At 34.3% G+C, this 26,091-nt stretch overlaps 1 protein-coding gene across 7 annotated transcripts in view; it reads right to left on the bottom strand.

Moving 5' to 3' along the window:
* CCDC102B (coiled-coil domain containing 102B) overlaps positions 1-26,091 on the bottom strand; it is a 116,176-nt gene that overhangs the window by 73,349 nt on the left and 16,736 nt on the right. For all 7 annotated transcript variants that reach the window (XM_085537551.1, XM_085537553.1, XM_015855189.2 and 4 more), the window contains 3 exons: positions 24,568-25,191; positions 23,084-23,304; positions 18,979-19,087 (listed from right to left, as the gene is read on the bottom strand). In XM_085537551.1, coding sequence (XP_085393677.1) covers positions 18,979-19,087; positions 23,084-23,304; positions 24,568-25,176 — 939 coding nt within the window. In that variant the 5' untranslated portion in view covers positions 25,177-25,191. The remainder of the gene's footprint in view (positions 1-18,978; positions 19,088-23,083; positions 23,305-24,567; positions 25,192-26,091) is intronic.

Below are 26,091 nucleotides of genomic sequence, written 5' to 3'. Positions count from 1 at the left end.
TAAATCTATCTTGTGATGACAGAAACTATATTTGATGGAAAATGTGAAGTGATTGTCTTCTAAGACAATTTTTCTAGATACTTCTCTAGCTAGTATTCTAAATACAGTACACTGGAGTCCCAAAAAGACTGAGCGAAGCAGGAAGAAAGAGAAAATAATGAGGCTTTTTTCCTCCACAAGTGTCCTTTACCAATGATGAAAATGAGTAAAAGAAAAACAATAATGCTTTTGATTCACTGTTTCCACATACAAATTAGAACTCAGCCATGAGCTTCTCTGAAAATGAAATCTATAATACCCAAGTATATATGTAATTTGGGCATGGGCACTTCATTAACAAAAGGAATAATAGGAAATCAAAGACAAAAGAACTCTGAAATTACAAGAGAGTACTTATTTATCAAATTAATTAGAGCCAAATCCAAATTCAAAGTCCATTCACATAAATACAGAGAATGGGTGCCAACTAAAAAGTCAGTTGTCAAAGAGTTATAGACTGAATGGATTATTTTTAAAGACATTTCATCCTACCAACAAAAGCTTGTTCCTCAGGCTGTTGCTTCTCATCGTGGATTACTCATTTTTCTTTAAAAACAAAACAAAATAGAACAAAAAGCCACTCAGCCACTCTTTAAACGCTGGTCAGTCTTAAGGGTAACATTTGGAAAGAGGTCCAAAAGAGTGCTTAAAACTAAAATGGGCTTTTAATCTAAAATTAGGTACAGTAGCAAGCAAGCAAGAAACACATTCCTTTTATGCTCTGCATTATATTAACAGATTATCTGGGAACTAATTTTGACTTTTCAAAGCATTACACTATTCAGCAGTCACAGATCTGTCTTTGTATACACAGCTACAAAATTAGTCACTTGGTTGTTGTTGGTTTTGTTTATTTTTTTTCCCTTTGTTTTCCTATCTGCATTTACAAAGATACAGCAGAGTGAAGAGACTATGTGTTATACATTTATGCCATCTCATTACTTAGTACTACTTAAATAAATTCTCTAGAATGTGATAAGCATCTGCAATAATATTAAACCGGGAACCAGGGACTGTTTTCTTCCATATGATCTTCACACAAGTGACAGGAGGAGCCTAAGATGTTAACTCCAACTCTAAAATGTTAGATGCCCACATATTTAAATTCCATACAATGAATGTATGTATGATAACTGGAAAATAAAACCACATAGATCTGTTTACCATCCAGTTATTTTTCCCTCATATTACTCCGATTTATAAAATTCAACTACTGTCTATTGGACTACAGTCACAAAAACTGTATTTTTGTTTGTTTTTGTTTTTTAAAAAGGAATAATGTCTCTTAAGTGCCCATGAAAGATTTGGAACATGAAAGTTTATTCAAAGTATCTGCCAAAAGACACAACTCAAGTTTTATGCTTCAGAGTTCACCTTTTCACAATGATGATGCTAATCAATACCAATTCATTTTTGGCTGGCTTCACATAGAGAGAAAACACAAAGCCATCCAAGGTTGAATTTCAGTCAAGCAATTAAGCCCAAGATGACTACTAAGCCAAGAGGTGATGTTGAAGATAAATTTACTTATCTGTGTCTGTAAAACCTGAATTCAGTGCAGCCAGGATGTCTACAAGCTCATGTCTATAATGATAATTTTTAACATTTAATATACTAGATAAACAAAGATCTCCAGAATAAAGTCACAAGATGATATAAAAATATTTGCTATTCAATAATTTTCCGGTGAGATGCATGAATCCAATTTTATCTCTCCTTTTTTACTCAAGACACATTTTCAAAACAACTTTAATAATTGCAGTTGTATTGGTATTGAATGTGTGAGAAATATTTCCTATGACAATTCAACTACATGTTCAATTAGATAGCTTTACTCTCTTAACTTGATTAGGAAATAAAGCACATTTCAAATAGCTTAATGATTGGTCAGAAAAAAAAGCAATTGCTTGTTCATTACAAAAGCCTCAGAAAAGCTGTGCATGTACAATATTTTTAAACCTTTTAAATTTGAAAAAATAAATAAATAAAATAAAGCAGGTTTCAGTGATAAATGTTAATTTCTTTTTTAAGAGTAAAATAGAAATTATAAGGTTATGTTCTCTTGCTATTACACTGTCCTTCAAAGGCGAAATATAGATATTCAGTCAGAAATCACACTACCGCTTTTCTAATCTGAAGAGGCTTTATTTTTAAATTAGAGGTTAAGGTACACGCATATAAAACACATAATAAAAATCTTTAGAAAATTGCTTCTTCATCATTTATGTTATTACTTCAAGATGTGTAAGGAGATTAAAGCTAAGCAAAAAGATCAGGTTTTTAATGTTAGAACAAGCAAAATCTGTATTTGATGACCCCTCTCATTGCATTTTTTACTAAAGTCTTACAGAATTGTTATTCTGTTTTAGAATGCATTCATGTCTGCTGAGACCACTTTCAGATGTAAGAAGGGTCTTTTTATAACTTCCTGCTGTAGCTTCTGGAAAAGATTAGACACAATAACTAACAGCAGTGTTAGACATTAACTCAGATTTTTGGGAACAAATCCTCATTAAAACAAAGTAAAACAAAATAAAACCAAACCAAACAAACAAACAAAAAAACCTTCAGGAATCTGATTCCCTCTAGAAACAAGATCTATGATATTGTTTGTTCGCTAATTGAAAAAACTCACCAACTTCATTTTCCAAATACAAGCCTTTATGGAAAGTAAGTTTTTCACTAAAATAAAATGAAACAAGTTATAATAAGCTGATGAACTCCGTATACTGTCTCACAACTGTACTCCTGAAGGTTCTCCAAGATACCTAATCCCGCTCACTGAATTTAACATTAACACAACCCCACACACTTTGGGACTGTATGATCTACTCCTTGCTGCATAGTTTCAAAAGCCTGAAAATCACGTAATTCACTATGTAAGTAGCAGATCCACTTTCCACTTCGCAGTCAAAGACAGTTACTGTGAGACCAATACAACAAGATGGAAAAGCAACTAGAGGAACTTTTCTCAGTAAGGAAGCTAAGCCAAATGCTACTGAAAATGCAAAGAAAGGCAAATGCTCAAGAAATATTAGCTGCTTTGGAACTACAGAATAAAATTTCAGAGGATATGCATCTGTATGTAACATATATGTGTGAATCTGTGTACACACACACACATGCAGACAAATCTGTATTTCTTAAGAGACAACTTTGTAAAATAAGTATTTTAAGTATAAAGGACAGAGGTCCTGAACAAAACAACAACAACAACAAAAAAACCACAAACAAACAAACAAAAAACAAAAACAGACAGAAACAGGAACTCTTCCTAATGTGGTTAAATTACAGAAAAAGTTCTTAAAGGTATACTTCTGTTTAAAGCAACATAAGAGTTCTTCAGGCTTAAAGAGTTTCACTGGAGCAAGATTTTTCTCCTTCCTTCTAAGGAGGATGAAGTAGGCTGGAGGGCAATACCTAGTCATTTTAATGGAAATAATGATAACAAATACAGGATGAGGAAGAAGAAATGTGTGATTTCAAATGGAAAGTGGAAAACTCAGGAAAACTACACTGAAATCTCTCATGGAAGTTCCAGAAAACAGCATTTTTTTTTAATTATTATTTTTGTTTTTGGTTTGGTTTGTTTGTTTGTTTGTTATTAGCAGATGGTTCTGTTAGTTTTCTATGAGACTTGGAAAAGCTAGGAAAGTATTTTAGAAACTTCGGGCTGTCAAAAGAAAGTATTTAAAAGAGAAATGGACAGAAGACAAGCACTATGGCTAGAAGCTATGGTTTTGATTTTATCTGGTACAAACTCACAATGAGATCAGAAACAGAAAATGTTGGTTCAACATGAAATTCTCTGTAGCGCTTTTTAATAATAGCATTTTCTCACAAATATTCTCCAGACATCTGAACAAAAAAAAATAATAATAAAAAAAAAATTCCACATTATATGCAAGATCTTTTTCCCAACAGAAATGGCTAACAACAGAACATTTTCATTATTTTATTTAAAGTCTGAGCCTTGCTCAATCAAACTGAAATATCAGTTTCTAATACTGTCTGTCTTCATACTTATAATCTACAGGCAAGACAAATATGACCTATAGACCCAAGACTCAAAGAAACATGGATTACTGTTTAATAAAAAGAAAACTCTTGTAGTATCTCTCAAATATCTGAACAGTATCTGCTGTCAGATCTTGGTATTCCTAACCCTTCTCTCCTTATGTGTCTTGCTGCCTTGGCCATGAGCTTACCTAACCCCTGTGGACTTCTCTGGTGATAACAGATAACAGCCCCAGAGATGGCTCTGCTCTTCTTATGTGCTGTAGTACTGCACCCCATGTGCACTGTTCCTGCTGAATCCTAGCAGTTCTATTACAAAACCCCCAGAACTTTTGCCCTATCTTGGTGAAATTTCACATTCTGAAATTACCATGGGGAAAAAAAAAGAAGATTGCATTTTTGTTATAATTTACTAATTTTATATATTTTAATTTACAATTGAATTCTGAACTCTAAAATAATAATAGAAAATATAATTGAAGTGAGATAACTAATAAAATATCTAAATTTATGTGCACAAGTTGATAAGAATATGGTAACATTAAAAACCTCCTTCCTAAAATTATCTGTGAAATACTTCTATCACTGAACATTGATTATCTAACATATGAAGTTTTAGTTCCTGCTTCACAGTCTTTCCTACCATCACATCTTCCAGCAACAGCAAGCAGCTCTTCCTCATTCCCCTCTGAGGCTCTCAGAACTCCATACCTCTTGACTCAAATCCATGTTCTATATGCTGAATTGAATTTGTTGTTAGAAATTCATTAGAGTAATACCACTTATAATCTGTGCTAATATCATATTTCTTCCTAAACAAAAGAGAATTCTGTCTGGGAATAATTTTCAATTTAAGTTTCTGGAGGTAAATTCTTATTTTATGCAAGTAGACTACTATCAGCATAGTCATCTTCTTCCAGCATGGAAAATATATATATATATATGAAGGAAAGGAAGAAAAAATCTGAATTAGAAAATAAATAAATAAATAAATAAATAAATAACAAAACAAGAAAAGGTATTTTCATATGATAAAAATGCTATTTGAAGGAAATCCAGCTGCTAAAACCATTCCAATTCAAGAAGATTCAAGAAGAATTTAAAGACATTATATTTGATGATCTATTTATTTAATTCTACCTATTGATTTTCTACTAGTAGATTTCTTTTTTCTATTATTTTTTTCTATTGATTTTCCTTAGATGACTACAGTGCCATTCCACTGCATACCTTTCCTTCAGAAATGTGTAAGAAAATGATCAAGATGCTCATGTCCAAGAGGATTGGAAATACTTTAAGGAGTCTTTGTTACCTGTAATACAACTGTTTTGGTGCATTTTATTTCTTTTGAGATTACTGCTGCTGGAAGACTTGGATGGCAACTGCAAAAGCTCCTGATTCTGAAAGGATTCACATCTGCTTACCAGCTCAGTACTACTGTGCACAGGTGCAATGGCAAGCAAAATCATGAGGCAGTTTGTTAATGAATATTTACAGTATGTGAGACTGTTTATGTAACTTTTTTGCTTGTCATCTCAAAAAAAAGTAATTGAATACTACTAGAATGGATATCATCCTACCATAGGAAAGGTATGACAAATGTTATTTCCCTTTTTCTTTGACAAGTGCCTCAATATGCAGTATAGGAAAAAAAAAAAGTACGCTGCTTTATTTCTTAGTGTAAGCAAATCTGCCAAGAACCTTGGCTAGTCCATCAGAAACTATACTAATAAATGAGAAATGTTATCTTGTCTGACAATATCTTGAGGCAGCAAGACCTGCAAAAACTGAACTTTTAATGAATGTTTATATTCATAACAACATATTTATCTGAGCCCTAGTATGTTTAGTAATCAAATATTTCTTCCTTCTAGTACTACTCAAATGTTCAAGTCTGCAGGAACCTGATATTATTATACTGTTTTGACACTATGTTGACATAAAAAGGAATTTGCTGATTTATTGGCATTTATTTTCATCCTTCCTATCTACTCACAGAGAAAATACTTTTGGGTATATGGCTAACTTACTGAAAGAGTGATTTCTGCAGAAATCTAAGATGTTCTTAGAGGCATAAAAATATATAGGCAGAAACTTTAGAACAATCGTGGAATAACTTTCAGAGAAGTATGAATAAGTTTGAGAAATGAAAATGCTTGGAGTGAGGTGGGTAAATCACTCTTCGCCTCACAGATCTTTCCATCCATGTTGACTCTGTCATTGCTTTTATCATTTTCTTTTAAATACAATTTATATTGACTGCATATTATGTTAAATAAACAGAATCATAAAAACCCTAGAAACTGTATTCACCTTACATAATCCTTAATGCAGCTTTAGCTGTCTGAAGTAACATTCATTAATTTAAAGGACATGAAAGATAAGATTATTCTGATCTTTGCTACATTCATCTCTCAAGTGTATCATCTATGTGGAGCATAATATATCTGGTGGAGCCCAACTTCAAGCAAAGAATTCACATGAAGACATTTAAAATTACCCTGCTGATTTCACGAGAATCTAATGTGCATTCAAAAGAACACTTTTCTTTTTCTTCTTTTTCTTTTTCTTTTTCTTTTCTTTTCTTTTCTTTTTCTTTTTCTCTTTCTTTTTTTTTTCTTTTCTTTTCTTTTCTTTTCTTTTCTTTTCTTTTCTTTTCTTTTCTTTTCTTTTCTTTTCTTTTCTTTTCTTTTCTTTTCTTTTCTTTTTCTTTTTCTTTTTCTTTTTTTCCTTTTCTTTTTCTTTTTCTTTTTTTTCTTTTTCTTTTTCTTTTTCTCTTTCTTTTTCTTTTTTTTCTTTCTCTTTTTCTTTCTCTTTCTCTTTTTCTTTCTCTTTCTCTATTTTTTTTTCCCACCGAGTATCAGAGATACCTATATCTATTATGTCTGTCCAAAAATCTATAGTCATCAATTATCTGAAAAAACAGAATAAATAATTTGACCTTCCTAAACTCTTGGGATCAGTAACAACACCACCAAAACATAATATGCTATTTTTTTTACTGTGATTTATCTTACTTTAAACAAAAGAGAAATATTTACATTTTTTCATATGGAAATAAAATAAGGAAGATGTTAAGGAAATGAAACATGCCCACATGTTCTGATCATCCAGCTTACTAGTGCAAGTGTGAAAAGAACAGTGCACTTTTTTTCTGTTTTGGAACAAAACTTCTATACTTTCAACAATCTGTAATTCAAGATGCAAACCTCACAAATTCCTAGTCCATAAGAACACTTGACACTTCTGTCAAATAGGTATTTGCAGTTGAGATAAGTCACAAAACTTATTCCTAGGCCACATGTCTCTAAAAAAGAATGCTTTATTACTATGAAAACTAATGCAACTTCTCTCTAAATAAAAAATTAATTAGTAAAACTAATTAATATATATATATATGTAACAATTTCCATACACTTTGCAAAACAAAATACAATATCAGCCTTATTTCAGAGTTCACTCTTTCTCTTTCATATTTGTTACTATAAATATTTTAATATTTAATCACCATTCCTTCTTGGGAGCTCTCAGATTACATTCATATTTGCTGTCAAAAGGTAGCAGACCATATATTTGCATACATCAAAATAAAATATTTGAGTAAGAACTTTTCTTAAATTTTGTCATTAATATTGATGCTGACTGAAGTAGTGAGTGCATTTAGTAAGTAAATATTCCAGACTGAAGTTGAAAGTATTCAGCTAAGTCTCTCCTTCAGTTACTGGGCACTTTGTCAGTAACCATCTAAGGAATCTCTGGAGAGCTGCTGGACTAACTGTCCCTTTACTATCAAATTCTTAGACCCCAACAGAGCTTCAGGAGGAAGATGCAGCTCAGACTGTAAGGAATCCTTGGGGCCTCTCACTGGGGCATACAGTCTCAGGGACTGCAGGATGTGAACAATCCATACGGAGGACCTTTGCGGAAGAGCTTACCAGACTGCACAGCACTAGAGAGAATGAGACAGAAATGGACTAGATCTTCCCTGAGACCCTGAGGGGAGGCTGAAGGGGCAGGAAAAACCAAAAACTGGGAAGTGGAGGAGTGTAAGAAGCCAGAAAGTGAAAAGGAAAGTAGGCAAAGGCAGTAGGACGCCTGCAACATCTTTCAGCTTGTACAATATTAACTATTTGGAAAAATAAGCTCTTCTAGCCTACTTCATACTAGCCACTTCTAAAGGTTTCCCAACTTCTTTAAACTGTTCAAAACTCATATACTTGTAATTCTACCTTGAGCATGCACACAAATCTGAAGACACTGATCCTCAGAGCAGTTCATGATATCAGAAATCAAAGTTGAAGTCTCGGTTCCCATGGGAAGAAGAGTGTACACATTGAAGACAATTCTTACACAAATGTGTGAATATAAAATATTTCCAACAGAATTCAGTGAATGCACACTCATAAGTTTCATATTAGCCATTCTTGAAGCATCTTTTGACATGAAAGATATTTTTTTGACAAAAACTCAGATTCAAGTGCTTCCTGTAATTGGAGACTGAATCTAGATGTCTATGGATATATGTGCCATCTACAGCATCTTTTTGTAGAAACTTTATTAATGCATATTCTTCAAATAATCATTGTATTTTTTGTCCTATTTAGCAAAATATCAATGAATAGACAAGCACAATAAGCATGATCTCATATAAAAGTGGATTGAATAACATGCTCATTTCCTATGTTACTACACGCATTGATAACTGAGATGGGGTTAATGACTTAATTCCCAAACTACATTTCTTTTTTTTTCTTTTTTTTTTTTTTTTGCCTGAAGCAGAACAGAATAATTATAGCTTCAACTAAGAATAATCTAAGTGTACCAAAAAAAGAATATGAGTAGTCTAAGAGCAGTTCTTTAGATAATTTTAAATTGTTCTGTAATCTCACTCAAGAAAGAAATTCACATTTCAGTTAATCCCTTGGAGAATATAGCTTGAAATTCATAAAGGATGCAACCAGAACACTCAAAGCTTGACAATCCATCACTCATTTTGAGAATCAGCATGTTGATGCAATAACATATGCAGGGTTGCTTTTGCTACTATTTATGAAGAAGTGGAACTTTAATTATGAGAGTACACAAGCAAATCTCCCATATTGGCAATGAACTGGTCCACAAAAATTATTTGAAGCTAATTTAATGCAATAAATAAATAAATAAATAAATAAATAAATAAATAAATAAATCATGCTTTAATTTGTTGTGTTTCACTACTAAGCAAAGGCAAGTTAGAACTCTTATCATTCAGACACAAATATTTTTTCTGCTTGCTTTCTTTGCAAACAGTATCATGCTTTTCTTGCAGTTGTTTAGACTGTGACAGAACACAGTGGGGGTAATGGTGGTAATAGATTGAGCAAACTGTGTTAAAATCTAAGTAAATGGTGAAGATTGTTTTTGGCATAGGGATTACAGCAATTACGTCTCTTAATTTAATTTTAAATCTCTAAGGGCATCTGGTTTGGATCATTCTGCACCAAAAGATCTGAAGAAAAACATGAACTTTCATCCCTTAACTTGCCTCAGTGACATCTTAGCTTTATTAGAAAAAAAATCAAAAACCCTGTTCACTAACTCCCCAGCATAATTAAATGTTCAATATAGATATTTTGGTTTACATTTCAAAAGAAAATATAACAGGCCTATGCTGAGAACATTTTTATTACTTGACATATTTTATTAAACTCTGTTTTCCTTTTCATCTCAATAGTGTTAGAAGTGCAAGCTGAAATTTTTCAGTTTAAGATTTTTAATGACCAGAAGTTACTGTTCCTATTGCTGTTACCAGGGGAAAGACGATGAAAGGAGGATGCCGTTTCTTTCCTCTCCAAACATAATGGTACAACTTTCTCCCTAAAATAAGGAGGAACACAGACTACCCTCTTAGAAAGCTGAGACTGACTAATTCAAATCTTTCCCACCATCAAGACTTGCCAGTTTGCATGCTCATGTATAGAAATATGCATACAGGGTGTGCTTGTTGCATAAATAAACTTCTTTTGTCTGCAAAAGGTTGAATGATTATATCATTAATCTCAATCATCAAAGCACTAAAAGTTTACCTATAATTTACCAAAGATAATTAAAAATATAAGCATTTTTACAGAGAAACAGCATACAAACTTGATTATAATCCAGATTATATCAGCATGCCTTTGTTTCAAGTTCTAATCTATTTCTGTGTATTAATTATTATTTTTTTTTAATAAATTCATGTATCATTCTAATGTTCTGGCTAAAAGAAAGAAGATAACTCAATTAACTGGTAGACAGGAAATAAGACACAAAACTGTTTCTGTTTACAGTTTTCAGTGTACTTGTTAATAAATTGTACCAAGAATACATAAATACAATGGCAACAGTCAAAGCACCCTTCACACACTGATTAAACTTCAGCAATTCATTACTTCATTGTTTCTTTTTTCAGTAATAGTACTTAGAATATAGAATGTAAACTCAAAAAACACACCCCAGGAAGCCATTGGCCTTCTTGGCCACAAGGCCAAAGTGCTAATTTATGGTCATCCTGCTGTCTACCAAGACCCGCGGGTCCCTTTCCCCAACACTGTTCTCAAACAGGTCAGTTTCCAATCTATACAGATACCTGGAGTTGTTCTTGCCCAGGTGCAAGTACACTTGGCCTTGTTGTATTTCATTAAATTTTTCCCCATCCAACTCTCCAGTCTGTCTAGGTTTCACTGGATGGCAACAGTGCCTTCTGGCATGTCAGCCACTCCAAAAAAAATTCCAAAAAAAATTGGAAAATAAACTAATATTCTGTGTGGTTCTCTTAAAATTGGCCAAGCTGAAATATGATAAATTTAGAAAGTGAAAAAAATTACAAGATTCTGTTAAAATGTCTATCCATTGAATTTGTGCAAAGGAAACTTAGGAAAAATCCACAAGTACATCTTAGTACAGTTTAAATTTAAACAAGTCTAAGGGGAGAAGTGAGGAGGTAGGCTTTCCTGCACTTTCTGAATTGCATTTCTTGAAAAACAGCTAATCAAATGGAATTTTGACATTATGTATCATGACAAATTATACTTCATGAAAGGAAAACATTCACGTTAAGTATGTAATTTCTAAAAATAGCACTAAATATCACAGAATCACAGAATCACAGAATTGTAGGGGTTGGAAGGGACCTCTAGAGATCATCGAGTCCAACCCCCCTGCCAAAGCAGGCTCCCTACACCATGTCACACAGGAAGGTGTCCAGGCGGGTCTTAAATATCTCCAGAGAAGGAGACTCCACCACCTCCCTGGGCAGCCTGTTCCAGTGCTCCGTCACCCTCACTGTAAAGAAGTTCTTCCGCACATTTGTGCGGAACTTCCTATCCTGTACTTTCATCCCATTACCCCTAGTCCTATCCCCACGCACTACTGAAAAGAGACGAGCCTCACCACTATGGCTCCCACACCTCAGGTATTTATAAACCTGGATCAAGTCCCCTCTCAGCCTTCTTTTCTCAAGGCTAAACAGACCCAGTTCTCTAAGTCTCTCCTCATAGGGGAGATGCTCCAGGCCCTTCACCATCTTAGTGGCCCGACTAAGTACTAGTACATTATACATTACATACATGTATGTACATTTTGGGAAGATTTATGGAAACTGGAAAAACTTTACTGTCCTGAAATTTTTGCTTCAGAAGGACTTCAATATTCTTTTCTTGCTCTCACACTATGTGTAATATTATTAAGACAAGAGAAAGAAATGCACATATTTGAAATCATTTTTTCTCTGTTTTCATCAGAACATCAGTCAGATGTGTGCATCATCCCATTTCACTTTGAAAACCACTCTGGCATCTCCAACAAATGAACAATAGAGCCCAGCAAGGAACACTCCAAATTCTAAATCAACTTCCTTCAAAACTAACAATACCTTACCACAGGGAAATTAAATGCATAAAGTTTCCACCCCATACAGTCAATTAAGTTCAAAAATAACTCAAACACTGTTTTCAGAAAATTTTCAAAAGATACTTTAAAACTCTGCTTTGAGAATTCTGATATCAAACTTGGCATAAACTCCTTTAATTATTCCAACTGTCTACTCATTATTCTGTAGTATATAAAGCCATTGGAAATTTTAGTCTTGGGCCATCATTTTACTCATATGACAGTCACACATCATAAGCGGTATTTCTGCTCATCTTAGATGAGAACTGAACAGAACAGTTCATGGTAGCTAGCATAGTCATTTTACCTACTGTTTTATCTTCAATAATTATGATGTTTTCTGCAGGAGCTGGGTGGCAAACAAAATGAATCCTGGGGTCAGGCAAAGAATGAGGGATAGAACAGATACTATGTATATCTAAATTTATTGTAAGATTATCAGAGAAATGCTGTTTCTTCTTCATGTATGTGCTAAGTGACTGAAAACAGCATCTGTGGAAAAGTAGCTTTTCCGCTTCTTCACACTATAAAGAAATTTCAGATTAAAAATTTCTGAAAAAAAAAATGTGGAAATAATTAAAATTGGCTGTTCCAAAATGTTATGCCATAATATATAAATGTCTAAAGCAATTTTCTCCAGAAACCTCACTTACTCCTGTGGAATTTCTTCCACCTAGGAAAGAACAGTGAGAGTTTTTGTTATAGTACCCTTCAAAAAAGTAAAAGTGTAAAACATTTGCATACTGAGAAAAGAAAACACTTTTCTTGAAAGGTCTTACTTGAAGTGTCAGTATTTATTGGCTCTAGTATAAAAGCAACAACACTGGTGACTTATCTTCAACTCTGTGCAAAAAGCGATGGAACAATGGTAAACCGATGGGGTTTCCACCCCATACCTCTGCCTAAAGATTCAAAATGCTAATTTAGCTTATGTTCTTTTTCATCAACAGTTTTTTTTTTTTTGTTTTTTGTTTTGTTTTGTTTTGTTTTTATGTTTATCTTCCAGTGTCTTTAAGAAGCAATTAGAATAATTTTTGTTTCAGTTCCCCAAAAATGGTCTTTAAATTTCCTTCATTTATTACCAAGACAATAAGAGTATATTCTGTACTTTAGCTAGCAGTACATGTTTCTTTACACAGAACTCATTGCCTATAGTGGCATTTGTAAGTCTACAGTGCACACCAGTGGAATATAGCAGTACATGCATGCTTTCTGCTGTTCAAAGTATAATGCAGTGTTGTTTTATAAGCAGTCCATCTTATTTAAGTTTTAAACCATGTGAAACACGTATAATTTAGAAACAATAAAGGGAGCTAAAAAATGTTAAGGAAGACTTCCAGTATGTGTAAACAATAACATTTTGTGGTGCATGTTATAAGATAAAAATTCTAAAACCTTATTCAGTCTTGCTAATTATAACTCAGGATTTGAAAACATCTGGGCAGCACAGCAAGGATTTATACTGTTTTACAAAGAGCTCAAAGATCAGGCATAGTTACACTGTTTATGTCTTCCATATTGTAAGGTCAGTTAATTGATGTAAAAACTAAGTATTACATAACAAAACCATATAGCACAGAGATGACTGTGAACATTCAGCTAGAAACTTCACTGACTCTGAAGTTTTTATGTTTTTCAGAATGTATACAGAAGTTAAAGAAATTAAGGAAAAGCAGAAAAAATCTAAAGGAATGAGGACTTCTGAGTATCCACATACATATGCAGATCAGAAAGTAATGTTCCCTATTTGTTTCCATGATGCAAAGAGCAAAAAAAAACCCTTTTTGAAAGAGAAAATTCTCAGCTACAAAACACTATTTTTCATCATGGTCACCACCATTACCTATGCATTTTTGCCAGCCATGAACAAGAGCCTGCATGCCATGATCATAATAAACTTCTGCACCAGTGGAGGTGAACCACCGTTGTGGCCATTTCTGCCAAAAAGCAATACCCACTGCCTCATTGTGCTCACATCCATGGCTTGGTTTCCCTAAGTGTTCAACGAGCATTTATGAATACAAATAGATGCAATTTTTTCTGTATGGAGGAATTCAGTTACACATTTTGCTTCATACACACTTCCATGTCAGACATAATTATGTCAGACCACCCCTCTGATGTCATCTGCTGCACGGCAACAAAATGTAATGGCATGTTGTCAGAAAGGTTCAACCTCTACTTCCATTCCACCAACATAAAACTCTGACATTGTAGGCCAAAATCCGAAAATAGGAGGCATTACTTTTGTAGTACCCTCATGGGAACTAATAAAATTGTGTGCTGTAAAAATATATTTATCAAGATCATCAAAGCTTTCCAAATATATATATATATTTTCTTTTAGGTAAGTGAATATTCATCTTTTAACAGAACATAATTAATTACTTGGAGTGCTAATACTCATTTTTAAACAGCTAGTTAGCTGTGGCACTAACAGTGAGAATCTAAAAAAAATATGTTTTCACATACCCAATGCAGCTGTCAGGTGATCTACAAAGGGAAAGAACAATTTAAGCTTTACTCTGAAACCAAAAAATCTTGGTCAAGTACATAGAAGTAGCCCTGAGGTAATTAAAAATGTTAATCTAGAAAGTCCTATGTGATTTTATATTGCAAGTGTACATATGACAGAGATTCCATGTTTAGTTCAGTATGTGTCTGTGTTTTCCTTTATTTTCCCTTTGAGCTACTTAATGCCAAGAACTTTGTATGGGGCTCTAGCAACCACTCCTCATCTATGGCATTCACGTGTACATTGACAACACACAAGACTTGTGCATTCCAACAAATGAAGAATAATAAAAGCAACAACAGCAAGCAAAAGTAATTTCATTCACATTTGCCAGATTAATATAAACTGATGCTTTTCTGTAATTTAAAAAGTAGATATATGCCTTGTAAATCTCAGTAATACAAACAGAATGCTCAAAATATCACCTCCTGTTAACAATTAAAGCAATTCAGCATGTCCTCCATTTAAAAAGCATCAACACACATGTATATGTACGCATGCACATAAATAAAAATTGGAAGCTATTTATTACCAGCCTCCTCTCATAAAATTTCTTATTGTTATTGTTCCATTTCTGCTGACAGTGCCATAAAATATGAAGACTGCATTTCTTAAACAGAACTATTAATTAAATATGAACTTCCTCTGTTATACAGTAAGCTAAAATCCTACTTCATGAGCAAATAAAATAAAGAACTAAAATCTGAAGGGACTCAAATATGACAGAAAGATGTTCTTTTGTTGCTATGGATACTCATCTGTGAAAGAAGCTACATTTTTATATGCACTGCCTTATAATTGTAATTTAATAAACTAATTGAATCTAAACTTATTTAATTGGGATTTAAAAAACTAATCAAAATCTTTCCCAAAATGTGAAAAGAAAGTAAATTTTCCCAAGATTTTTCCAAATCAGATATGTTAAACATTAAAAATAAAAAATAAAAAATTGTATAGTTACTATTATTTTTATATACAATTTATAATTATATATACTAATTGAGTTTTGTTGGATGTAAGAAGTCCTTAACTAATTTTTATGAAAGCTATATTCTGAAAGATACAACAACAGTATTTATTAGCCTTCTACTCATTAAACTTTATTCGAATGAATGTAGCTTTCCTAACACTGTTCACAAAATCACAGAACTGTGAGGATTGGAAGGGACTCGAGTTCATTAGTAGGTTACACAGAAAAGCATCCAGGTACATTCTGAATACGTCAGAGAAAGAGATTCCACAGCTTCTCTGGGCAGCTACTTCCAGTGCTCTGTGAACCTCTCAGTAAAGTTTTTTATCATGTCCAGATGGAACTGTCCCATGATTTCATGGATCACCTCCAAGTAGGTCCAACGAATGTTCCTATATTTTTTTTTTGTAGTCTGACCTCCTTTGCCCAGGTGGCTTGTATCCAGAATGGTGTGGTGAGCAGGACTAGGGAAGTCATCCTGCCCCTGTACTCAGCACTGGTGTGGCTACATGCCGAGTAGTTTGTTCAGTTTTGAGAACCTCGGTACAGAAAGGACACTGAGGTGCTTGAGCAGGTCCAAAGAAGGGCAACAAGGCTTGTGAAGGACTTGGAGAATATTCCCTATGAGGAGAGACTGAGGGAACTGGAGTTTTTCAGTCTGGGGAAAAGGAGGCTGAGGGGAGACCTTATTGCTCTCTTCCAGTATCTGAAAGGTGCTTATAGCAAAAGCGGGGTTTGTCTCTTCTCACTGGTGACAGGTGACAAGACAAGAGGGAATGACCTCAAGTTGCGGCAGGGTAAGTTTAGTTTGGATATCAGGAAAAATTTCGTTACAGAAAGGGTTGTTAAGCTCTGGAATAAGCTCCCCAGGGAGGTGGTTGAGTCACCATCCCTGGATGTATTAAAAACCATTTAGATATGGTGCTCAGGGACGTGATTTAGTAGAGGGTTGTTAGGGTAGTATGGTTAGGTCATGGTTAGACTCGATGATCTTAAGGTCTTTTCCAATCTGAGTGATTCTATGATTCTATATAAAAGTATAGTTTTCTGGCATCGAAATTCCTTTCTGATTTCCTTAAGTTCAAGGTATTTTCTTACTACTTGCCTTTCTCATTTCCTTCAGAACTACAGTCTTCTATATTTCAAAGTCACTATAGAGAAGGACATTATTCACAAACACATCTTAAACTAGTTTCTTTCATAACAGTTAACAGCAGACTTAGTTATGCATCACCACTAGTTAGTCCATTTAATGCCTACAGAGAGTAATAATTCCTGAAATTCTCCATAATTAGATTGCTTTGCATCCAACCATGATGCCCTTCTAGCAGCTGTACTGTCGGTCCCCCATGAGAACCAGATTCTGAAATTCAGAGATATGAGTTCTTTAAAGATTATAATCTCCACCTCATCAGGTGGCCTGTAACAAACTCCCATCACAATCTCATCCTTACTGAGCTCTCCGAGTCACAAGTTTTCAGTCCAGCTATCACCCATTACACAGAAGAGCTCAAAAGATTTTGGCTGCTTTTAGATCTGAGGTCAACTTCCATCCCTTCAGGCGTCCTCTTTCCTGTTTTTCATGAAAAGTAGTCTGTCCTTCACAGTACTTCAGGTCTACAAACTTGGCACAGTAAATAAATTGCTCTAAAAATATTTGAGTTATGTAACTAAACATAGTTCTTTCTGGTTGATTGCCAGGATGCGTGCATTTCTGTACCAATTCTGCCCATGCAGATGAGCAGCTGGGAACACTGGTCTAAGGTCCAGACAGGCCTTGGTAGTCTCTCCGCAATGTTCTGGATCGAAGTCCACAGCAAGAGTCAGCCCTCGAAATGAAAATTGAGAGACATAGGGGCGTCCCTCCCCACAGAACAGATTAGTGCTTGGGCTGATAGTCTTTAGTATCTTCGTCAGTGACATCGAAAGTAGGGCTGAGTGCACCCTCAGCAAGTTTGCTAATGACACCAAGCTGAGGGGTACAGTTGGAACACCAGAGCTGCTATTCAGAGGGACCTAAACAGACTTGAGCAGTGGGCCCAGATGAACCTCATGAGGTCTTGCACATGGGTTGAGACAACCCCCCCATACCAATATAAACTGGGGGATGAAAGGATTGAGACCAGGTCTACCAGAAAGGACCTGTGAGTAATGGTGGATGGCAAGCTGGATGTGAACCAGAAATGTGCCCTCACAGAGCAGAAAGCTAAACACATCCTAGGCTGCTTCAAAAAGAAGCATGGCCAGCAGGTTGAGGGAGGGGGTCCTGCTCCTCTGCTCTACACTGGTGAGGTCTAACCTGGAGTACTATGTCCTGATGAGGAGTACTCAGTACAGGAGAGACACAAACCTGCTGGAGCAAGTCCAGAGAAGGGCCACAAAAATGAACCACAGAATTGAACACCTCTCCTATGAGGACAGGCTGAGAGAGCTGGGACTCTTCAGTCCAGGGAAGAGAAGGCTGAGAAAGTACAGGGTTTTTTAGCAGGGTCTGTGGGAACAGAACATGGGGAAATGGTTTCAAGCTGAAATAGGGTAGATTTAGGTTAGATATAAAGAAAAAATCTTTCACTGTGAGGATGGTAAGGCATTGGAACTGGTTACCTAGTATTGTGGATGCTCCATCCCTGGAGACTTTCGAGGTGAGGCTGGATCAGGCCCTGGGTAACGTAAACTAGCTGTGATGTCCCTGTTCATTTCAGGGCAGCTGGACTAGATGGCCCTCAGAGGTCCCTTCCAACTCTAAGTATTCTATGATTCTATGATCTCACAAACCCCCCTATGCCCTCAGGCCTGTTTCCCCAGACTCTGTCTCTGTTGGCCTGCTAGAACTATTGAAAAGTTATCTGGGGGAAAACTTAACAACAGTAGATGAGGATGTGTAAGGGATTACTGGAGAGATCTTGTCCAGTAGGACACAATGGGTTCACCAAAGTGTCCTGAGAGAGCAGTGTGGTGTCCTCCAAGGTCACTATTGACTTTGAAAGGTGATTGAGAACAGAGAGGTCCTTGACAATTGCATAAAGGCAAGTATGAGAAATAGCTGCAGATAATGTCAAAAAACAGCACTAGATCTGCAAAGAGAAGCTGAAGGAACAGGGTTTGATCATTTTGGTGGAGATCGCTTCAGTGGGATTTAATAGCAATGTCCCAGTACTTATGAAGGGATTATCAAAAAGATAAAGCCAGATTCTTCAGTGGTGCAAACTGGGAGAACAATAGAAAATAATCGTATTCCTGGAAGAAGAGATGTTCTGACTGGGCATTGCCAGAACCCAGAACCTTATTCACCATGAGTAAAGTCTACTAGTGGGCCAGACTGCCAATTTGAGCAGCAATTGGACCTGAGATTTCTCCCAACTTGAATTATCCTATAGTTCTGTTGTGAAAACAGTTTTCAAACAAACATGGATATTTCTTTATTATTTTCATAAAGCCTAAGTATAATTTTATTCTTAGTTAAAAGAGGTAAGTAGAAGCCGCAGTTCTGTTTCTTATTTCACATGATAAATATGTATTGCTAACATACCTGGTTCAGACTTTCCAGTTTAGATTGTTTTAGTTCTTCATATTTCCACTTCCAAAAAGCTAATTCATTTTCTGTCTTTTCCACTTCTTTTTCCAGAAATAGATTCATTCTGAAATGTTTTAAAAATCATTACATTTTTTGAGGATGACAAAACATAAATGACATTTAACTTCTGTTCAAAGCTTCAGTTATATTTTACTGCCTTTTACAACTGCATATTTCAAATTATTTTAAATCTGTAGTATAACCACATAATTATTCTAGGAGAGTTATATATATATTAAAAAAAATAATAATAAAATTGCTAAAAAGAACAGACAATTCCAGTACATAATTCAAATTTTTAATTAAATAAATCCTTGTCCTAAACTTAATAAAATTTGGGAATGAACTTCAATTAGTTATTTTGGTCATGTAATATATATGGTAAAATAGCAAAGATGCTCAGAGAATGGATACAGGGAAAAGATTAAGTACACACGTATATCAGAATATATACATACAGTATGTGCAGAACACTGGTTTAAAAAAAAAAAGAATTCTTGAAAGAATGAAATAAAAACGTTTTGAAAATGTCGATTATTTATCTCAGCAATACTACATCCTCACTAAAATGACAACTCTAAGGATTCTGCTCTGCAATGTTATTTGAGTAAAATATTTACACCAGGGCAAGTTTAGGTTGGATATTAGGAAGAACTTCTTCACAGAAAGGGTAGTTAGGTACTGGAATAGGCTCCCCAGGTAGGTGGTTGAATCGCCATCCCTGGTTGTGTTTAAGAGCTGTTTGGATGTGGTACTCAGGGATCTGATTTAGTGTAGGGTTTTTAGAGTTAGGGTACTGGTTAGGCTGCGGTTGGACTTGATGATCTTCAAGGTCTTTTCCAACCTGGCTAACTCTATGATTCTATGTTTCTATGATTCTGGAAAATTGTTAGAATAGTAATTCACAAAGAAGGAATGATGGCTCCTACTGAAACAGTGAAGTTTTTTTTTTTTTTTTTTGGCTTTTACCTCTTTTCAAAATACAGTATTATCAGCAGTTCAGGATATAATGAAAGAAATATGAAGCACTACAGATGTTCCTGTCTTTGAGACTCATTAAAAATTTCGTTTCTGTGTCCACAGCGAAGACTGTCAGCCAAAGTCCAAAGATAACAATGAATAATAATGACTTTTTCATAATTTATGTCCTTGCCTTCTTAATTTCATTTCATATTTGTGTAATATGTGTATACCACTGTGCAATAGTCTAACAAAACAGAATTTGGCTCACAAGAGAAATGAAAGAAAAGAAAAAAAAAACAACCAAAAAACCAACTCTTAATTACAAATAAAAATATTCAACTTATATTTCTAACACTTTTTAATAAAAACAGGTCGTAGTTTATAATCCCTGAATATTCAGATAGTTATAAAGGTCATTGTAGGAAAAAAGCATATAAAATCGGGACCTTGAATCTGCAATCTGAAAAACAGTAAAACTGAAGAAGTATTATTATGTTGGGAGAAGACAATTTTACATAAGTTTTGTGATACTACATGGATGAAACATGAATATAAAGAAAAATATAAAAATATTGATGATAAAAAAGCAAAAATTCATCTAGTAGTGAAAGATACTGTTGTATGACACAGTAGTTATTTTCTGTTCTGGGACTAAAAGAACTTGTTAACCTTTTGACAAAAGTTACTATTTCCACGTTGAATTAGCTACATTCTGAGGATATTTTATTTAAAATCTTTCTTCCACAACAATATCGTTATGCTTAAGGAAAACAGCAAAAGGATATTTGACAAGGCTTGCCTTTGGGGCATGTTCACACAGTATACTGTAGGCTTGTGCAGAGACACCAGAGTTATCACTGAGTGGTCTGACTCAAGGCCTGGAAGCAACGTTAACTTCATCAGTGAAGCAATTCATTTGAGTGAAAAGTGTCTTCTTGTTGCCTCTTTCTTTATAACTAAACTGAATACTCTTGATCCAGAACCACCTAAATTACTTATAGAGAGGTTAGCCATTTAAGTAGGGGCAAATGCTAGCTCTACGAGTGCTGGTTTCCATTTGTAAAAAATCTAGCCACAACTCTTGAGTACTGAAAGTAAGCCAAAAAGATCTGCTGAGAGGTCCTGCACAGAATGAGCAAGAACATACTGGCTGCCAAAGTAACCTTTGGCCTAGAGGTTCAAGCTGTCTGTAACCCAAGTTTGCTTTTGATGTCGCACAGCTGTGTCCTTGGCTGAAGTTTACTGAGAAAAATTCTAAATTGTTAGGAAGAAGCTGTGAGAAAGTACTTAAGCTAGAACTATGCAAACAGAAATGAGATTGTTGAGATAGTGATTATTAGCAGATCAGAATTCAGGAGCAAAAATACTGATGTGGAGAAGTATAAAACTAAAAGAGAGAGAGAGAGAGAAAAAAAAAAAGGAATCTGAAGATGTCGAGTCATCAAAATAAGCCTATTCCCATGAAAAGCAGAGACTAAACCTGCCTGAACTAGTAGATAATAGTCTGCCCAACGAAGATTCATAGGGCAACTCAAGAGACCAGTGATTATCACAGATTATGTTAGTGCTTGTCTAGTAATACTTTTCATAGGTAACTTTTGTGCGCATAGCCAAACATAATTGCTTCATATGTCTCAGCTGAATATATTTTGCTTACAGAAGCTCTTTTTATACAGGAAATATTACCCAAAGAGACCTAAAGAGGAAGTTGTGCACAAATGCCTACCATTATGTGAAAACCGCTGCTTCATGAGCAGTTATGGCCTGAGGTTGGAATTGCTGCATGTTGCATGGCATAAACATACACCAGTTTTTATCATGCCCCAGTAAATTTATTAATATATGACATAGTGAAGAACAGTCAGTATATACCTAGGGATAAATATCAAAATCTGGCATCCTGAAACACATTTACAAACTGTCTGGAAGTTTGAATGTGTCTGGAAAGGCACATTAACAAAAACAAAATAAAAGGTAAACAGGGATTTATTAAATTGTTATCCAATAGGAGTGTTGTTTTAAAAATATTGAATGATTATATTCTTTTAAAAAGGAAATTTCTGAATACTATGATCTCTGTTGAAGAAATAAAGTACATAGAACCCTAAAGATTTCAAACAGGGGAGAGCGGATTTATGAGGTATCAGCCTCCGAACTCTCATGAAATATCATAAAATTTGAATCATTTTTGGATTTTGGCTTCCACAAAAAATAAAATCTTTTTTTATTAAGATAGATTATAGTTTTGGTAATCTGCTGCAGTATGATTCAATAAATAAATAAATAAATAAATAAATGAAAAATGTTTTCTACAGCTTCCTAGCTTCCTAGCCCATGTAATAACACAGTAAATACTTTCTAAGAATCTAACATTAATGTTTTTTTTAAAAAAAAATTTAATATACTTAAGACTTGAATTATCCACAGGAAAATTGTAAAAAGAAAGAAAATGACAGGAAAGATTAATCATAGTCTAATACATACTTGTTGAACTGAAACTTGATATTATTTGCAATAGAAGAGGTATTTTTACTTTTTCTGAGTAACCTTAATCTCTTTTGAAGTTATAGTCACATTGAAACTAAAGTCTCCTACTACCTCACACGCTGCACATGTATCACATACCACATGTTTCCTTGCAAAGAAATTTTGGTGTAATTCAAAAATGGCCTTCATTCTGCAGTCACTGTTTACTAGCAAAAATTTGAAAGAGTCTATGGCAATTTCTTATAATGCCAGGTTGACCCAATAATTGAGTATAACATGGCTTAGATTTCACTTAATTAGTATCAAATCTCTAAGTACAATCTTTTAATTAGCTGTATATTCTTAACAGTTGTATTATGGAGTATTTTTTGTGCTAATGATAAGCAAACCAAAGGAAATGAGACATACACACTACTGTGAAACACAATATATGTAATTACCAATTTCCAAAACCATTTAAAAATACATATTTTCTGAATTAGGGCTTAGAAATACCTAGGAGAACATATGAGCTATAACTGCAAAACTTCAGTATATTTACATCAAAAAGTTTCTTTAAAAACTTATTTCTAAGGAAGAATTCTCCAAGGAGAATATATTTTGCACTTACTCTCTTTCTTTGGTTAAGATTTTCTGTAACTCAGCCAAATGCAAATGCAGAACAGAAGCATGCATTAAATCATTCTCTGATGTCTGAGCTGCGTTGTGCAGACCTTTTTTAGGTTCCTCAAAATAAATACTGGTAAATCCACTGGGAAAGGAATCAAGATGCTTTGGAGTCATCTTTGTATCCTGACTGCTTCTTAAGGGATGTTTGATTACCTCCACATCCTGAGTAAAGAGATAAACATGGCATTTGAGAAAAATGTAAATAAAGGAAAAGTCTAAATATGACTTCTGCCAGCTATCAGGGCTCTTCTAAACATATAAACCATGTAGGGGAAAAAATAGGAATAAATGCCATCTTGTATAGTTGCAATGACATACAGTTAGAAAGTTCTCTAATGCAAAAAATGTCTTCTTGATGGAGAGATACCATTGCTTTGTTCACTCTGTGAACTTATGAAAGGTTTCTCTACAGAAAAATAGGTCCCAGTTATCACTAGTTGGTATAACTATTGTCAAGACAGAATCCTGGAATTATGAAAACCAGGAAAGCAATTTATATGTACAGACAAAATATTGAGAAATTCCACATAACTACTCTCAGACTTCTAATGTAAGTCATGTTGAAACAAATGATGGACTTTAACAACTTTTGTGTAAGAACCAGTTATGTGCATAACATACTAGTCTGGGTCCCAATCAGAAACAAAAGGTGTTGTATTATCTATTTTGAGAAGGCAGATTTTGCATGCAAAACATAAGGAAAACTAAAAACACTTAGAAAAAAAAATATAAGAAAATATATGAAAAAAAATATAAGAAAATTGTGTGCCTCCGGTGGCGCAGTGGTTAAGAACGCCACTTTGCAACACTGGAGGCTTGGGTTCGAATCCCCCCTGTGGCGCAAGTGGTAGAAGTGCCGCTCTGCTACACAGGAGGCTCTAACCCTGGGGTTTGGACTTGATGATCTCTAAGGTCCCTTCCAACTCACACAAGACTGTGATACTGTGATATCTGTATTGGGATTTCTTTTGAGATTTTAATAGCTCTTTTTGCCAAATGAAAAACTTTTCACGATGCAGAAGAATTCGCCTCACCTCTTTCTTTCATTTCAGCAACTGCAAGTAGTGAAAACTAAATTTTATTTTAGATATCAGGAGCCTACACTGCTTTTTTGAGGTAATAGTACACAAAAACATAGAGTTTCAGAGATAATCTGATAACTTGTAATGTGAAAGATAGTCAGAGCATTAGGTTGTTGCAGATAACAGCCTTTCACTTGCAGCTTTAGCTGAGGGATATGAATTGTTCTGTGTTTCTCTATATTAGGATTATAAAATGGGTGAAAATCAAAATAAGTGCTTTTATTATGGATCAGATCACATTATATTTTATTGAAAATCCTTGAAAAATCTCATTTCTGAGTACATAATCTTCTTCTTTTTCATGAACTTAAAAAAAAATAAAAAAAAAAAAATCATTCTTTACCTTGTTTGAGTCTTCTGTCCAAGGCATCTTGTTGGTTTTGTTCAGTTCTTTCACTGGTTCTTGTTCCAAAAATGTTAACTGGTTTAGGTCTTTTTTTATATGAGATATTTCTGAGGAATTGAAATGCACTGTTTTCCATGCACTTACATTTTCTAAACTTTCTTTCTCAGTTACTAAATCCTGGTTTATCTTCTTAAGCATACTCAGTTCTTTTACAACGCTGTCCAATTTTATTCTCAATTGTCTGACTTCCTCTCGGGCTTTATTTCTTTCTGCTCTAACTTTGCTCCATTTCTCCCTCCAATTAGCAGTACAATCTGACCACCAGCGCATGGTTTTCTCCATTTGGGCAGCTCTGGCTTTGACTTCTTCTAGTTCTCTAATTCTTACTGCTTCAAAAATTTCCAACTCGCTGCAGTAATTCATATGCATATGTGTACAATGAGGTGAATATGGGTAAAAATTTTGAGATGGAAGATTTGAATTACACAGATCGTCATCTGTTTGACAAATTCCTTCTAATTTATTTGGCTGTCTTGGTTGGGTCCTAAAAATCTGTATATCTTCCATTAAATGATGAACAGATCCTATGTCCATGTTTTGATTCATAATCTGAGATCACCCCTAAAAAAAGACAAAGAATAATTTAGCTTCCTTCAATAAAATTATTAATTAATTGATATTCGATTAAATAACCTCAAGCAGCAGCTTATATTAATCTTAAAATAAAAATAATGCTATAACTATCTTATTAATAATAGCATTAGATATTTTAGAAGTGAGTACAGCATAAACAGGTATATTTGTTACTTAACTAGAAATTGTTACCAAATATCGCTCACTTGTCTTCTTTCTCAAACTATGGAACCTCACGCTAGGTGAAATTGTAAGTTAAATTTACCTACGTAATGAACAGAATACAAATTCACCTTTGATTTTTTTTTTTTTTTTTTCTTCTCACAAGAGAAGAAGTTCAAGTATCTTTACAGTGGGTATTATTTTGCTGTCTACATTCCACAAAATACCCAGGACATATATTTCCATATTATTCTTGAAAAGATAACACCATCATACTATATAGCTTATTGCCTACATAGTGATGATATGACTGCTACAAAATGTTGCTGCACCCTTTTTCATTATTTATCCACTGTTATTCATTTGCTTAGACAAAAAACAGCACTTCAAAAATTGCTTTCTCACTCCAATATTGAGCAAATTGTGATATGGAGAATCTGCCATCACTTAAATTTGCTTATCATTTTCCTCATGGCTATAAAAACATAACCTAACAAAAGAAAACAAAATCTTGCTATCCCAACAGAAGAATATGTTGATAAAATTATTTTTTTTCCAAATGTTCCAACATCTGTCTTTAAAGAAGCTTGTTTATGTCATAGCGATTAGAGTTAACACCTGTATTTGAAATGGAGAAAGCCAAGACAGTAAACAGAACACTGAAAAATAGATAGTTATGGCATTATGTATTCTTAATTTCAACTGAATAGAAGTTTTTTTTGCACT

The sequence above is a fragment of the Coturnix japonica genome, chromosome 2 (genome assembly GCF_054131305.1).
Source record: "Coturnix japonica strain WE chromosome 2, WE-NBRP24, whole genome shotgun sequence".
In the NCBI taxonomy this organism is placed as follows: domain Eukaryota; kingdom Metazoa; phylum Chordata; class Aves; order Galliformes; family Phasianidae; genus Coturnix; species Coturnix japonica.
Note: the sequence above shows the minus strand (reverse complement) of the source record. Positions and strands in the feature narration are given on the sequence as shown.